Below are 16777 nucleotides of genomic sequence, written 5' to 3' on the forward strand. Positions count from 1 at the left end.
ACTTCCTACATGTCTTTTAACTACAGTCCTTATTCTGCATACACTGATACACTCTTGGACCCCAAAACCGTGTATCTGCATCAGCGGCTGCTGGGTTTTTATTTTAGCTGTCTAGCCAACACCACCTGCATTCTCAGAGTAATAAATAGTGATATAAAAAAAGCTTGCCTTTCTTATTGGAAAAACATAAAAGCAATGAAGGACTGTTATAGTCTAGCTTTTTGTGTAAATAATCATAGAAATAAGGCTGAAATACACTTTAAATTCATTTAATCTATTCTCATGTCGCAAGGCAAGGTCACCTGTATCTACAGCCTACTTCCTGACAGATGTTTTAGGAGTAAGTTAGACAAACCTCCAAAGTGTCTGCTTCGCAGCCTCCCTAGATGATTATTTTTTTCCGGGTGATTATTACAAGCATATTTTCCTCATGTCTAATCTTGATCTCCCTTGCTGCATTTCAAACCCATTATGTGCATATGGAAGACAAATTTCCTGCTATTTTTCAGCAGCCCTTTCACTATGTCAGGACAGATATATCTTTTCTCAGACCAACACTTTCCCTCTTTTTAATTCATATAAACAGTTTCCTAGATCTCCTGTCTTTGCTATTGTTCTCCCATCGAATTTCTCATATCTCTGCTGATGTGCAGCACCCAAAACTGGGTACCCTGTTCCCATCAGGTATCCTCCATGGAGGGAAGGGTTTACTTAATGCATTTTATGAACTCTGTTCCTCTTTATCCCTTCCCGGCTGATATTTGCTTGTCTTGCAGAAAATTGTTGTGCATTTTTGACCTTATTCAGCTTGTGATTCCTTCTAGTACTCCACGTCCCTTATTGCCCTGTAGCCGCATGTTCCCTGTGCTCTGTTTAGGGAGCTGGTAATTCCCATCTGAGTGTAGGACTTTGTACTTGCTTTTGTTGAATTGTGTCTTGTTCTGCTCAGGCTGTTTTTGATAGTTGTTGAGACAATTTTGAACTCTAATCCTGTTCTCCAACGTGCTAACGCTCCTCTCTTAAAAGACGCTTGGTAGTCATCATGTTTGTTAGTGCAGTACTGGGCATGGGACAGACCCACGTGTTCCCACTCAATAAATGCTTCTATTTTCACAGCAAGTGATAGCTAATTAATCTCAATTAACATTTTTAATTTGAGAAAGAAGCAAAAACGTCATTTAATACTTGAGGTTAATTGGCTGCTGATAGCTTTTCTTCTGGCCGGCAACTTTCCTTAGTCTTGCTCTCACTACTGCAACCCTCCTGCCAAGTCTTCAGCAGCAGCAGAAATGAAGAGGCTCAGCTTGCTCAGGTCTAGTCTAACACTGAGTCTTCAGCCTGAGCCCAGAAGGCAGGGAGAGTTATGTCAGGCAGTCAGGGCTCTCAGTGCACTTCCCTGCTTAGAAAACCATAAAGTCAGCAAAATGGCATATTCAAATGGTATTTTGCCGGAACAGAGGGAAAGAAGAGACAGAAGCATAAAGTCAGTCTCCTCTTCCTGATGCACAAAGACAAGACATTTGCCCTCTTGAAAAAGACTGCAAAGGGAGCTGGCTGCTGTTCCCTCTCTGCAGTCACTGCCAGGATTTTGATGACTCTCACAAATCCTGCTTTAGCCTCCTTGGGCTAGAGGCCTCGTCAGACCTCGTTTGGCTATGCAATGTTGAAACTCTGCTCACCCCTGGCCATTCCATGTTATTGGCTTCTCAGGTGGGAGGTCACGACTAAGCCAGTAATGAGTTGCTCTCATTTATAATTAGTGATCTGACAATCAAAAAGTATATAAACTATATATAAACTATAAAGGGTGTATAAGAGCGTATAACAGACTCCTACACAGAGTGCGTGTTCATCAGTCACCGTCTCTTTCTCCTGAAATAGAGGCATTACCTTGCTTTGTCCTACAGGCCCATCTGCAGTTTCCCAAGGCTCAGGAGGTTTCTTAGTTAACAATCAAACTTTTCTACGATTTTCAATTCTTCTTTTTTGAGGTACGGTACACTGAGTATCTTCTCTCATTCCTTTTAACAGTTCTTTTATAATCTGTCATTGCTATTGAATTGTTATTTCTGAGAATATCTTCTTTGCCATACAGGGCTTACAAACAATCTCAGAACTGTATTCAGTGTAGTCTTATCTGGTGAGTCTTTGGTCAGCCTCGCCTAAGATTCAAGCAGTTACATATGCATATATGTCTGTTACCATGTTATGTTCAACTTACCTATCTGAGCTCGTATAATCACTCTTTGTAAGCACCATTTTCCACTTGAGTTGATGTTGAAAAGTTTCCCATCAGAAGTTGTTTTTGTGATACTTCTGCAATGTAGAATAGTTTAGAAAGAAAACAGTTTTGGAAAATGCATTGAAAAAGTTACAGTAATGTAAAAACATATGGAAATGCAATGAATGGAATGAATATCCTTGATATTCAGAAGAGGCATTTTTTGTTAACTTCTGGGAAGTTCTTTGTAGTATGGATAGAAATACACATAAACACTTGGAAAACTTTCTGTGACATAATTGTTTTGTAAGGTTTTTTGTTGTTGTTGTTTTACACGTAAGCTAAATGGATGAATATATCCGCACACAAACACTACATGAAAGGGTTTGTTTCATTCTTAGGGAATATGAATTTCAAACTCATATTTTGTAAAGCATTTTCATGAAGATGAAACACATGTTGAGAAGCCTGTCCTGATATTTCATTTCCTTTAGTTCACCTCTGAAGAACAAGTAGGAAAAGAGGTAGTTTATAAGATCTTGACTGTGAAGAACAGAAGACTACGACTGTTCTCTGAGGGAGGGACAAAGGAGCTGTAATAACATTTTAACCATGTATATTGACACTCAGCATCCTACATCAGTCAGAGAACTGCATTTCAATTGCACAGCTTATTTGTTGGGTAAAAGTGGGGACACTACCCGTTCCTTAATGCACATGTTCATTGTAAACAAACAATTAAAAAATCGCATACTGAAAACTACATTTTCAGCACATAGTTAAGGCAGTAAAATTCTATTGAAAGCTTCCCTGTACTGTGCCCTTAAACAGTGCAAGAAGAGAAGAAAATGATGCATTGGTAGAGTTATACTGACGTGCTTGTGTGAGATGTACATCACACATTTCAGCTGGCACCCAAGAGGTTAGCATACATATTTCATGATAGAGAAGAATGTGCTCTTTGTGCCTGACTGCACACGCCTGTGCAGGATACTGAAGTGCTTCTTACATAAAGAGTGATGTGGAGCAGTCTTTTACTGGAGTAGAGTTCATCAAAAAGTCCACAGGAGGTAACTGTGGGGAAGATGCTCCCATCAAGTCACACTACAGTGGCAGTTCGGAGCTGCTGACAGTGTTTGTAGAGCATCAGTCCTTCCTTCAGGCGCCTCTGCTGTGACCGTCCGCTGGTCAGAGGGCAGCAGGAAAGAGCAGAGATGCAGCGTTCTGCCATCAGCTGGGAACAGATGCCATAGCAAAATGGGATGATCAAAAAATGGATGACCTAGGGTGATAAGGAAGCCTGTTTGTTTAGGTTTCTATCTATTTCTCAGTCAGTGCAGCAATAGCCAGTGTTGAGAAAATCATCAGTATTATGGCAAGATCTATATGACGTGTTAGATAGGCAGTGCTGTAAATTAGAATATTGTTTTTAGAAGCCAAAAGCCAAACTTCAAAGGCAAGTTATAAAGAGGAATAAATTTGCTTTTCTTGCCTTCAGAAAGATCTGCCTTAGACCTAGACCCACACCTGCTCAGCTACTGGGAAAGAGTCTATGCTGGTATAATTGTTATGATACTGAAACAAAAGTAGTCAGCTGGAACCAACTGAAACTTGATTTCTTTCATGTCTTTTTTTTTTTTTTTTTTAAGCAGGAGAGAGAGAGAGAATAGGTATGGAGACTATAGTCTGCTGTCTAGATTTGTTCTTCGTCTACAAGCTAGAGGTACTGTCTATTTTTGTACTTCTGCCCTCTAGTAAATTCTATAAAGCCCAAGTAACTCAGTTTATTCTTCTTTCACTGTGGGGTGACCTAAGTAGAATACCGCACCTTCTGGTGGGTTTAGAGTATGTATACTGACACTCATTTAGGTTCAGATTCATCTGAGAAACTGTTAAACACAGTAATTCGATACTTTGGTAAGCGCTAACACTGTGCCTTTGCTGCAGAGTACCTGTCTGCACAGAGATTATTTCCATCACATTGTCACATTTAAATCAGAGCAGCCACACACTGAGGTGCCATCCATCAAGGGCAAGAAACTTGAATGAAAAAGCATCTTCTCATTTTAATACAAAGATTTTGTTGTCAGTGAGACTCAAGCAAGGGGCAAACTTCACAGTTTTGAGGAGTTAACTTGAGCTGTACTTGAGTTAACTCTAGTAAAGTCAGGACTAGGATTACATGAACCTGTTTCACTTTTGATCTGACTGATGGCACCAGAGCCTCAGATGTGCAAGTCAAAGACAATGAGATACAGCCTTACTATCCCATGCAACTCACGTAATAGGAGTAGCAAATCTGTTTCTTTTTAAAGATAACTTTTGGTACATGTGGAGTGTAGATGAGAAAAGGACTGTAGTATTTCCCTATCTTCATTTTGTCCCATTGCTCATTTCTTTAGCATGATAAATATGCATTTCATACTTTTTCTTGACTACTTCTTCATTCAGTTTATTACAGGAGGAGCTCATATGAATTCTTTATATAGGTTGCTTCAAAATTTCCATTATAAAAGCTCTTCCGAACTCTTTAGAGAAATGCTGACACTATTATTATGTCCATGATGTGTCTTTGGATTCCAGTAAGCAGAAAGCCTTAAGTTTAGAGAAATAACTTTTCTTTTTTCCCCAAAAAGCCACTCAGCTATAAGCTGTTACATCTATATTTCTCTTTGTTGTTCACATTGCTTCAGAAATTTCTGGCATCAGGAAAAATAACACAAAAGAACACAGGAACATTGTCTACGCTTGGAAATTGCCGCAAAGTGTGACTTTCAAGTTTGACATTTTGAACTAACTTCCCATGTACATACTTGACTTTTATACTAAGGTGAACGGAGATACAGTTGTAGGGCGCTAACGAGGAGAGGGCATTGCTGTATGGCTATTGTGTATTGGCTGTTTCAGAGTCTTCCTTTGTAAAGACAAGCTCTAAGGCTGAACCACCGGAACCCCCAAGTACCTGTGGTACTCTGCAGGGAGCATAGTCCAGTCTCTTTACTCCCCTTTGCTGGGTACATGGCACCACGTCCTTCCCTATGGCCAGCACAGAAGCACAAGACAAATGACTTTTGTGGAGGATTCAGTTTCCTGCTGCTGGTTTGCACCCTCTGCACTCTCACATGAGCTCTGAGTTGACACCCTTCCCTCACTCACGGTGGCCGTGCCATCGTCCTTTGTGCACCAGCTGCAACCATGCCACAGTAATGACAGTTTGGGGCACAAATGTTGCAGAGAAAATCTTGTCTTTCTCTTTAAAAGTACCTGTTTGGAGTCCTAGTTAAAGAGCACCCTAGAAGATTGCAAGCAAAATTAATAAAATCCTTAACAGTTTTTATGAAGGTTTTAAATGCTTGCTCTTGCACACTAGGAAGCCACAGATTTACAATTGCCTGTACAACCCTAATTCTCTTTCCTTAAATATGCTTTATGCTATAGTCTTTTATTGTACAGACTCAGTGTTTTTCCATAGCACTAGTGCTTGATTTAGTGCAAGGATGAGTGCAGACAGAAGCAGAAGTAATGTTGCACAGTCAACTGTAAGTTTTGCACTTCCTAGCTTTTGAGTGCTTTACTTTGGTCTGCTTACACTTAAATCAATTTTGGTGGGCAAAATAACTTTTACTGAAACAACTGTATTGGTAAAAATCACAGTATTGATAGAGGTACACTAATGTAATATTTCTCTTTTCACATAAAAGTGAGGGTAATGGTATATATCATCTTTGTATCTCCGGTCTCATGGAGAGAGTTAAAGTCTACTGTCCATCTTTGTATCCTTTTTTCTATCAGAAACTTGAAGAACTCAATATGTTGAACTTACAAAGAAGAACCCTAAGTACAGTGTATTTGTACCTTCAGGAGGAGAAAGAGCTGACTACCAAAGGACTATTTAGTCTACTAGTGAAAAGGCAGAGTCAACACGGCAGAAAGCTTGATTAAGCTTTCTTAAATCAGATTAAGATTAGAAATTAGGCATTCATTTTTAACAGATAGAATGATTTTAATCGTTGTAACAGGTTACTGAGAGAAATGGTGGATGCTGCGTGTCTTGATATCCTCAGATTAAGTCTAGATGTCTGTGTGAAAGGTGGGCTCTATTCCAATCAAAGTGATTGAGTTCAAGGGATAATTGGGGAAATTTAATGACTTGTGATTGGGGTCAGACTACATAATCTAGTGATTCTTTCTGATTTTAAGAGTTCTATGAAACCTTATTGTTCTCCGGATGCAATTTATACAATACTTTTAAAAATGGAAATCTAACCATCCATTTTCTAGCCTGGGAGCAAGAAGACATTTCTCGGCATCCGTTACTTGCACGTCAAGCTTTTAAAAGTACTCTTTTCTTTGACTCCGTGTCTCACAGCACACCTGAGGGATGCACAAATAGCCTGTCTATGCATACATTGTTGTTGCTAAAGTGCATTCACCGTTCTGTGCTTCTGTCCTGACTCACAGCACTCAGCATTGGAAACAAACATAGGTCCTGGAGATCATAATTGGTTGGATTAAAATAGATGAAGCCAAAGCTATCTGACCACAGTATATTCAAGCATTACTTTCTCACCGATATTCTGGTTCAAGAATATTGTCAAAATAATGTTTTAAAAAACGTAAACATTTCAACACTTAATTTTGAACTTTGAACTTCTGAATAAAAAGTCTGTTCTGCACATTTAAGTTACTGCAAAGCAAGCTTTTGCCTTCCTTTGATCCATTGGACTGGTAAAAATTTCAGATCCTGTGCTTCTGTTGCCCAAACATAGCCAAATTTTGCTCAGTTAGTGAGCTGGATAACAAATTCAGGCTTTGCTTACCAGTGTGCTGTCCCCTTATGAAACCAATTCTGTATTTGTGAGCCAAAACTTTCGTCTTCTAGACATCACTCACTCAGAAGCAAACCATTTGTGCCACAACAGTGACACTGCTCAGAATGACACAAACACTGCAATGCACTAATGTAAAGAAAAAATAGATAGTGAGGATGCAAAGACACTGCTTGTTTTTAAGTGGAATATGAGTTAGGTCAGCAGTATCAGAGAAGGTACCTTTGATCTGCACCTTGAGTAACAGTAAATGAAAAAAAGAAGCACAATAATCCAGATATGTAAGGCAGTGAAAGATAAGGACCCACGCTAACTTCATAAAATTACAATTGTTATTATGTTAGTTTATATAGTAGCTCATTGTGGTAATTCTTATGAATAACCACAGCTAAATACACATGTGATTTCAAATTTCCTTGCACTGTATTATATAATGAAACATCCTTTCCACACATTGATGGATTTATTTTTTCCTTCACTAATCCTCAGTGCATTTCCAATTCAAGACATCTTTAATGAAACTCTGGATATGGTGACTGGGTATTATATATTTTGAATTTTCCTTCAGTTCAATTTAGAGTCTTCATGATAGAATTCTTCAGAACTGTGTTTTATTTTTTTTTCAAGCTTGTTTGTTAAGCTTTTACTGCATAATAATGTACAAAAATAATACAGGTTGATAATTGAAAGAACTTTTCATGAACTGCACCTTCACAATATTTTTTTTCCTGCTCTTTCCACAGGACGTTACCCAAAACTAGTGTTTCACTTTGAACTCAAGAGAAACATCTTATATTTCATACTAGAGACATACGTACCATCAATCCTACTGGTTGTGCTCTCCTGGGTATCGTTTTGGATAAGCCAGTCATCAGTTCCAGCCAGAATCTGCATAGGTGAGAAGCTGATAGAACAAAATAAACAGAGTTGGATCATTAAGATGCTTTCTTTATTGCATGTACATGGCATCCATTTCCAAAAGTTGCAAACACTTCTGAGTTTTATGGAATTACTTTTCTGGTTTGCCATCTGCAGTACGTCATGCCGTGCTATTCTTTAACTAAGAAAACGTCTTTGTGATCTACAGGAGAGTTGGAGGCAGGGGAGGCTGCTGAAAGCAAAGGAAAACTCAGTCATTTTGGAAATAATTTCAACATATTCCAACACATGGCATGCACAGACAGAATAGTGAGGCTTTTGTGAGGGTTAATGATACATGCTAATTAACACATGAATAATAAGAGAATTATAAGAGATTAAATATAATTAATTTCAAATAAAGGAGATTCTGAAAGGGAAAGAATGCAAATCAGTTCTGATCAGAGTGCAGGTGGGGTGGGAAAAACACTCCTATAGAATAGGGAAGAAAGAAAGATTTCACATCAAATGAGCAAAATGATATCTGAATGTTTTAAAGGGAGCATTTGCATAGTATTGCAGTAATAATGTGTTAATCATAAATATACATTCTACGACACCAAAATCTCACTCATTTTAATTCCCAGTCTTCTCAGCTTTACAAACCATTTTCATGAGTGTTTTTAAGCATTTAACTTCAGAATCACAAGTTCATTTGCCAGTCTTCTTTCCGAAAGATGACACATTAAATGCTGTGGCATACTAGGAGATCACAGAGCCAGGAAAAACCGTCTTGTAGCAGGGCCTTTGCAGCAGAGGCCCTCATTGCTACCTGTGTTTTATCAGAACTTATATTTTTGCATTCCACAGGTGTTACCACAGTCCTTACTATGACAACACTGATGATGGGAGCCAGGACTTCACTCCCAAATGCTAATTGCTTTATTAAGGCAATTGATGTGTACCTCGGTATCTGCTTCAGTTTCATCTTTGGAGCACTGTTAGAGTATGCCGTGGCTCACTTCTGCACTCTGCATCGACTCAGTTCAAAGGAACTTCCAAAGGTATTCTCATTCTTTGATTGTTGTCCTACACAACAGGCTTCAATTATACCTGCTAAAGAGAATGAATTATCTGAGCACTAATGGTAAATGTATTTAAGGAAGTTTCTATTTTAGAATGACAGTGAAAACAGAATAACCTTGAGAAAAATTACTTGTATACCTGGAACTTTTTGGAAGAGGTCAAACAAACTGAAACACTCTTCCATAATGATTCTCTCTTTTGGCATGGACATTATGGCCATTTATCAAAAAATGTGCTGGACGTATCACAAAAATCATAGGCACTTTTGGCTCCCCGACAATGACATATGCTTACTTACAGTTCAAAAATTAGACTGAGCTCAGTGACTTGATCTTACTGCAATACAGCAAAAAAGAAAAGATTTTATCACATTCTGTTCATTAAACCTTCTGCAGATGCATGGCACATGAGTCAGTTTACTAGCAGACAGCTTCGCGTATTAGGTGTATCGGATCCCTATAGCCTTCCACTTACACCTTCTCTTTCAACAGCTGCAGCTGAAGGCCAGACTGGGATTTGCTTTCTGTTCTGCATCATTATTATAGATGAGCTCTTTGCTGCTCTAATGAGCTTCTCACAACTCTGAAATACTGTGAAATATAGTTAAAATAAAAAGGGATCAAATCAACATAGGCATTTTTGAGTCATCTTGGTTGTCATCTTGCTGAAATAATCAGGACAGGTTCATGAAGAAGTTTTGTCACATCTTCCATCTCCAGTGTTTAGCACTGCTTTCATAAGCAGTGAAAAAGAAATCACAAGGAAGTTGGAAGCTGATTGTCTTGCAGCTTTTAATTACGGAACTGAATCTAATATGCATGATAGAAAAGAAAATTTTAAGCAGCTTATGAAATTTCTGGGCGAATAGAAAAAAGTAAAACATGGAAAGTGAGAATAACAGATAAAAAAGCAGGAAAAAGTTTGGTTGAGTGCTGTAGGGATAAATGGCCAGAAGAAGAAAGATTGTTAGCTATTTAAGCCAAACTAGAACAGAGCATCACAAATGCCTAAGCAAAGCTCCTTGGTAGGCTCAAGAAACAGGATATTGAGTTCAAGTGGAGAAGCTTAGAAACAATGAAGATCAGCCAAGATGTGGGGTTTTTATGCCTAGATAGTTCAACAATTAATACGGGATTTTGGCTGTTTGGATGAGAGAGAGGTTCTGCAAATGCACAGGAATATGTTCAAAGCTGTCATTAGATCTAGGTGTGTGGAGAAGGACTGAGAAGTGGACACAAAGCTGAGCCACCCAGTGGATTTTAAAAGACAACATCTAACGGGGAAATGTGTGCAAATGGGCAAACACTCATTTTGAATGAGGATTCGAGTGGAAAGCCTGAAAGTAATTTTGCTTGGCAAGGTAGCATCAGTGACAACTCCCTCTGAGCATATCCATCTTTGAAGTAAGTGGTTGTCATTTTGCTCATAGAGCAGGAAAAAAAAAGCTTATTGGAGGTTTGGGCAAGAAAATAAAGTGTTTAAGTGCTTGGATGATTGAGCATCTTGGGATCTGTGAAGGGCACTTATGACTGCCTTTGCCTTCGCCTACCTATCTCAGATTGCCTTTCATCTGGGGCACATGTACTAGTGCTTGCAGATGGGGCAGACATGGGAACTCGTGGACTTGAAAGACGTGCATGGAAGTAAGTGGAGGTACAGCCCTAAAATGAGGAAGGAAGAAAGACTTAAGGTACAGTGTTGTGATGGACTTAATGACTGAAAGGAATGGTCTGTCACTTCAGGCATATTTCCTACCTTCTCCTGTGCATCAGGAGTGAGCAAGCCAGTCCAACTCACTTCTTGCCCACACGAACACAAGCATATAAGGGAAGGGGCAGATCGTTGGTCCTAGATCAACCCAAGACTCTGTAGAATAAGGAAAATGCCTGTCATGTCCTTTTCCTACTGTAGCCAAGGGCAAGCACCGCTGACTGAGCAGGGTGCCATGGAGAGCACACCTGACTTGTATTTCTGATTTCTCCCTGTAAAAAACAAAACATCGCAAGGGCAGAAGTAGCAGCTAAAATCTCGTATCATTGTCTAGCAGGTACTTACAAATTTCTGTGTGAGTATTGTCACCATAAATGCGTTCTCCTCATTATCATATTCTCTTGTGGACATAGGTTAATTAGAAATCTCACTTCCCAGTTTGTTATTCCCATACGCGAGCTGATACAAAATTTGCACTCAGAATTATGTAAATAAATGTAGGAGGTGCATTGAAAATGTAACCCTCTGCCTTGTATAGGAATTAGTTGTACTGGTTTGCTTTCTGCTTTGCTCTTTAAAGCAGTTGGGCACTGGCATATCTTTTGAAGCCCTTGGGGTCTCCAGTTTAGAATATAAACTAGTGAAGCAGCTCATCGTATCCACACTCTTGCAGTGTCACATCACATGAACCAGGACCCACAGAGACAGCTTCAAAGCTAATGGCAAAAGCAGAGGAACCACCCGCTGCAAGGAAGGTCAGGCAAAATGTGCCATTCACGTCAACTGCATAACAGACTGCCTAAACGGAGAGGTGGCCTCTCCAAAATCCCGAGTTTCTTCTCTTTTATACAAATGTGTGAATTGTGCCCTCCTATAAAACAGAGAATTCCTCCTTGGCCTTCATCTGTCTTTCACCTAAACCTCTCCCTTTTGGGCAGAAAAGAGAAAAGTTCGAAAACTGAAAATAAGGTTACAAGGGCAATGTTCAGCCTACTTGGCATTTCTGTGCAAGCATTGTGCAGTCTTTCTGAACACAGAAGAAGCTCCGGGTGTGCAATGCTCTAGGTTGAAATATTTTTAATCTTGAGTGTCTTTATTATTCAATGGAAGTGACAACTTTCCTCAATTCTGTTGGCTATTAGATGTCAGCAAACACTTCGATTAGCATAAACAGCAGCCACAGTAGCACGTGCCATATACAGTGATTTTCAGGTAATGTACAGTACCTTTCCTGGATGCCTCTGATTTTGTATCATTGACAGCTGGAATCCAGTGAAAACTTAGTGTGACATTTAAAATTAGAGCCACAGTTGAACACTTGCAACATGATTTTTTAATATAATGTAAACCAGCTTGATCTTTCATCACATTCAGCTCTCCATAGCGAGTTGGAGAAGTCCCTTGATAGTCCCAGTTTATAAGACTTTTTTTTTTTAATAAATGAGCAGTTGTGGTTCTCCTCTAGATTAGCTTTCTCCTTTTGAAGCAATGTGATACAGCACTTTTGCTGTAAATTTGTCTCTGTTCTCCAAGAGCCCTGCCTTGTAACACTGCACACCGAATCAAGTACATATGCACTGTGTACCGTGTTTCCTGCGTAAGTAATAACTGCCTCTTGGGGAGTAGAAGGGAGTTAAGAACAGCCTAATAAAGCGTCAGCCTCCTGCAAATTGTTCACATGTGGCTGCGTGAAAAGAAAAATGGCACGTATGCGACGTCCTTTCATGCTCTACAGTAAAACTAATTCTGTACAACTTTCAGCTAGCCCTACCTGAGAGACAAATAGACTCTTACACTGAGTAACGCCCCAAATCCCGCCAGTTTTGAAGTACAGATGCTGTTTTGCTCTTTTTTCCCTTTCTAAAAAATGAGAGCAGTGGAAAAAAGCCAGGACTCTTCTGACAGGTTTCTTTATTTTATTAACTTTTGAAGCGCCGAGAGCGTTCGTTAGGCCGTCGCTGCGGTGCCTCGTTTCAGGCGCCAGGCGCTGCTGACCAAGGCTCCTCTGCCATCCCAGCGCGTCCCTCAGCTGCCGGAACTTTTTGAAGCAGAAGAGCTAGGTGTTTATAACAGAGGTAGGCCCCAAGTGAAACTCCAGGTTTGAGTTTTAGTACTACCCTGGGGATTGTTTAAGGTTCAGACTGGAATTTTATGGATTGATGCTCTTAATGCTTTATAGGCAGATTTTTATCCTGGCCTTTGGTTTCAAAATTCTCACTTAGCTGTGGGAGGCTAGGTGGAGGACGAGCAAGGTTTTGTAGTCAGTGTATTTTTAGGATGACACGTTGTGTTGAGCTGCGTTTATCTCTCTCAAACAAAATATACTGGATTTTTTTGGCAAATTGAAAATGAAAAGCAGTAATAATCCCCTTTTCTAGCTCCATCTGTTCTGCTTCACTGATTCACAGCAGTCTGAGGACATTGTCCAGACTCCACTTTAATTTTCAAGGACGTTACTAATTTTAGATGAAGACAGGCTCAAGAACTGTACCATCTACAAGTACCCTGGGCAGAAGAGCAATTCTACACTGGCATGGAGATCACTCAGGTGGCTTAATGAGCTTTCTTCGACTTTAATAGCTGGCATCTTTCTAAATGAGCTTTTTGTGTGGCTACACATAGGGCTGTACATCTTAACTTCTCCAAAGTTTGTCCTTGTCTAATCTATTTCTTCTCATGATGCAAATGGAAAAGCAAATTGGTCAGAGGAAAGAGATTCTGCATTCTATGTTTCACAAATAAATTTTTAGCCTTTTCTTGCTTGCATGCCACTCACTGATTTGGAAGCTAATAAAATCATCAGTAGAAAATTAAAATTATGTGTACACCTGCCTGAATTAAAATGACCCCTCCTCCAACTATACAAATTTAGGTTTCGTTTAGATACAAAGTTGGAGCCAATCTTTGTAGCTTGCATCTGCTGGTATCTCTGCAATATCCCAAACCAAACTAAATACCCCAGAATTTCAAGAAAGTTTGTGGTTAGAGCTGAAGCTGCAGCTAATGTCTAATCCTGCGTCCTCTGAGTCAGTAACAGAAAACCCGCTGACTTCAAAGGGTGAAGATTTCATACATGAACTTCATGGCTCCGAGCCATTTCTAATCAAAGAAACAAAACCCACCAGAAGGCTTATGCAACATTCTCCAAAGAGCTGTCTTGATGCAGTGAAGCACATAAAAATGCGCTTAACCTTAGCGTAACTTTGAACTTAGAGCATGGGTTTCAGGACTTGAAAGAAAGGAGTATGAGCTATTTAGTATTGAATTAGTTGTGGGGCTTGTCCCTCTTTATGATCCTCTTTTTTTCTTTAAGTAATTTGATTTTTATCACAAAGAACCAGGAATAGAGTAGCCAACTGCACACAAAGAAAGCGTCTTGTATTCTGGGGTGCTTGACTTGGGGTGTGACCAGCTTGACTAGCTGGTCTGGCAGCTCCCCCACCTTCTCCATCTCCAGTCTGGGGCTTTGCTTTACCCTCTTTCTAGACAATAACCTTTGCCAGTATTTTCCCTGAGCAGAAGACAGCTTATTGTTGTGCATTTCATGGATTTGCTGCTGTCTTAAGTAAAGCTTAGTGGGCCATATTTGAACAAATCCAGCTTTCCTCGACAGTCCTATGAAAGCTTTTGCAGTAAGATGTTGTTTAAGTAAGTCAGTGTTTTTCCTGTAAATGGAGGCTTTGAAAGCTGAAAGGAACTGTCTGGTGCGTGTAGGTGCTTGCCCTTGAAATCAAGGAGCGAGCTACAGGAGGACTTGTAAGAAAAATCCTATCATTTGCTGCGGCTGTAAAGTAAATAGGCGATGAAACATGCATTTAAGTACTTGCTGTTTTGTTTCCTATCAGGCTGAGGATGAAGAGGCTGAAGAAGAGAGGAATGGAGTCCTGGCAGCAGTTGCTGGCGGTTGCAGTGCCCCTGACAAGACAAACAGGGCTGATTCAAACAAGAGCAGCAAAACCAGCATAGATGGAGAAAGGGAGAGAAGTAAACACAGTGGGTGTAGGTCACCAATGTCAGTAATGAAAATACTTTTCTGTGTCTTTGATTGCTTCCACGTTAAAAATCCTTACCACATAGACAACTATGCCAGATTTTCCTTCCCATTATCATTCATCATAATTAATGTATTTTATTGGGTATATTATTTGTATTTCTAAACATTTTAATGTGTAAAATTGGTTTAAAGCTTAAAAAGTAGATATGGGAGGGGAAGTTGCAGAAGAATGAAGAAGCTGCATTTGGATAAAGGGATATGAAAGGACATGCCATCTTTTCAAGCATTTCTAGAAAGTTTCTTTTTAACTCACTTTTCCAATGTTAAATGACTGTCATCCAAAATTGACTTTCCTATTAGCATGCATGTGTCCCATATTAAACTATTTACCAAAGGCCAATAAGTCCTTTTTTAATATTTTAAATGGTCAACTTTGTAAAATAGGAGTTATATTACACTTGTTTCTGAATTGCATTGAATACATTTAAAAATAAAAACAATGAAGTGTTGTTTTCCTGCTATGCTTTCAGTATTCAATCCCTTCTAGCTTTGTCAATAACGCAGAAATTTTCCAGATTATATAAGAAAATGTATAATTGCAGATCAAAGTGTTTTTGCTTCATAGCAAGAAACAGCTTTGAAGGCATGGGCTACCAACACAAATCAAACAATATATTCATCTTTGTAAGGTCACAAATATGTATCAAGACTCTTCCCTACATCTTTACACAGAAGTCCCACAGGCATCAATGGCTTTTCTGAATAAGTGCAGGGCAGAATATAGAAATGGACTGGAGCCAAAAGGTTTAGATCCAGAGAGATGTTTTTCGCAAGTGATGACACAATTAGGTGTTGGCCAATCCTTAATGGAATACGGCCATTTATCCTGATGTTTATACTCTCTACCCTGTTCAGTCACAACTGCCGGAGTAACTATTATGCAGAGGAAAAATTTGATATGCTTAATTTTCAGCTTAGCAAATTCCTCTTGAGTCGCTTGCCATTAAAAATTTCACAGAAAGATGCAACAGCTTACTTCCTGAATTGAAAAGAAAACCCTGGATATGCAATAACTCTTGATGAAAAAAGGGAAAGTTTTACACAGATGAAATTATGACCCACATGAGAGAATGGTTACACCTGACGGAAAACGATAACGGTCTTTCTGAGTGGTTACTTCACTGACAGACATTACAAAAGTTATTGATATGGCAACCTGTTTCTTATACTGCAGTCTGGAAGTTTAGAAGCACTTATTATTATACCTTTTTCCTGACCATACTATACGTGTGGGTTGCATATATATGTATAAATGTGTATGTGTGCTTTTATATACTGTGTACCTTGACATTTACGATGATCCGCCACACTGCGCACATAGACATGCGTTAAAAATCCCCCATAATATTGAGACGCTTTGATACACCTTTCTACCAGTGTGCTGCCTGTGAAGAACACCATTACCTGAGAAGGAAAGTGCAAAATACCAGCATGGGTTAGATTTGCCCCTGCTCACAACTGAATCCATGAAAGTGGTGTCATCATTGCACACTGGTAAACAAGTATTAGGTCAATAAAATCCCCTCAGTATTTTCATTTTCTAAACTGCTTGAGTACTGAAAGCTTGTTTCTCTACTGTTATCAGTAATGCCTCTTGCAAGGCTTATTGAGGCAATGCAACTTCAAGAACAGTCTGGTGGCTTTTGGTTCCTTGTGGCTCTTCTGACATTCATATAGAAGCAAATGCATTCAAGAAATCAAACCGAGACTGCCTGTGTTAAGGACAAGCCAAGAAAAACTATGGTTTTTTATTTAACATTCTGGTGTTGCAGATTTAACCTTAAACCCTTCACTCAGGAACAGATTCTATGAGATTTTTTGTCTTGGAAATGAGGTGTGGAACTGATCTCTTTCCAGTTCTTACTCCCATAAAATTCACAGAAGGCATATGGTAAAGCTCTGTATTTAGTCTCTTAAATTTGAAGTTTACATTAATCCTCAATCTTTTCAAATAATTCATCCACACATTACAAGTTACCTGGTGTGTTAACACTAAATTTGGGATTTACATTTACTACA

General features: G+C 39.2%; 1 protein-coding gene across 1 annotated transcript in view; it reads left to right on the forward strand.

Moving 5' to 3' along the window:
* The window catches only part of LOC142411927 (gamma-aminobutyric acid receptor subunit pi-like), a 66179-nt gene that overhangs the window by 47561 nt on the left and 1841 nt on the right, over positions 1-16777 (forward strand). Inside the window, exons 9-11 of the mRNA XM_075506591.1 lie at positions 7794-7946; positions 8779-8972; positions 14550-14688. Coding sequence (XP_075362706.1) covers positions 7794-7946; positions 8779-8972; positions 14550-14688 — 486 coding nt within the window. The remainder of the gene's footprint in view (positions 1-7793; positions 7947-8778; positions 8973-14549; positions 14689-16777) is intronic.

The sequence above is a fragment of the Mycteria americana genome, chromosome 6, assembly GCF_035582795.1.
Source record: "Mycteria americana isolate JAX WOST 10 ecotype Jacksonville Zoo and Gardens chromosome 6, USCA_MyAme_1.0, whole genome shotgun sequence".
Classification (NCBI taxonomy): domain Eukaryota; kingdom Metazoa; phylum Chordata; class Aves; order Ciconiiformes; family Ciconiidae; genus Mycteria; species Mycteria americana.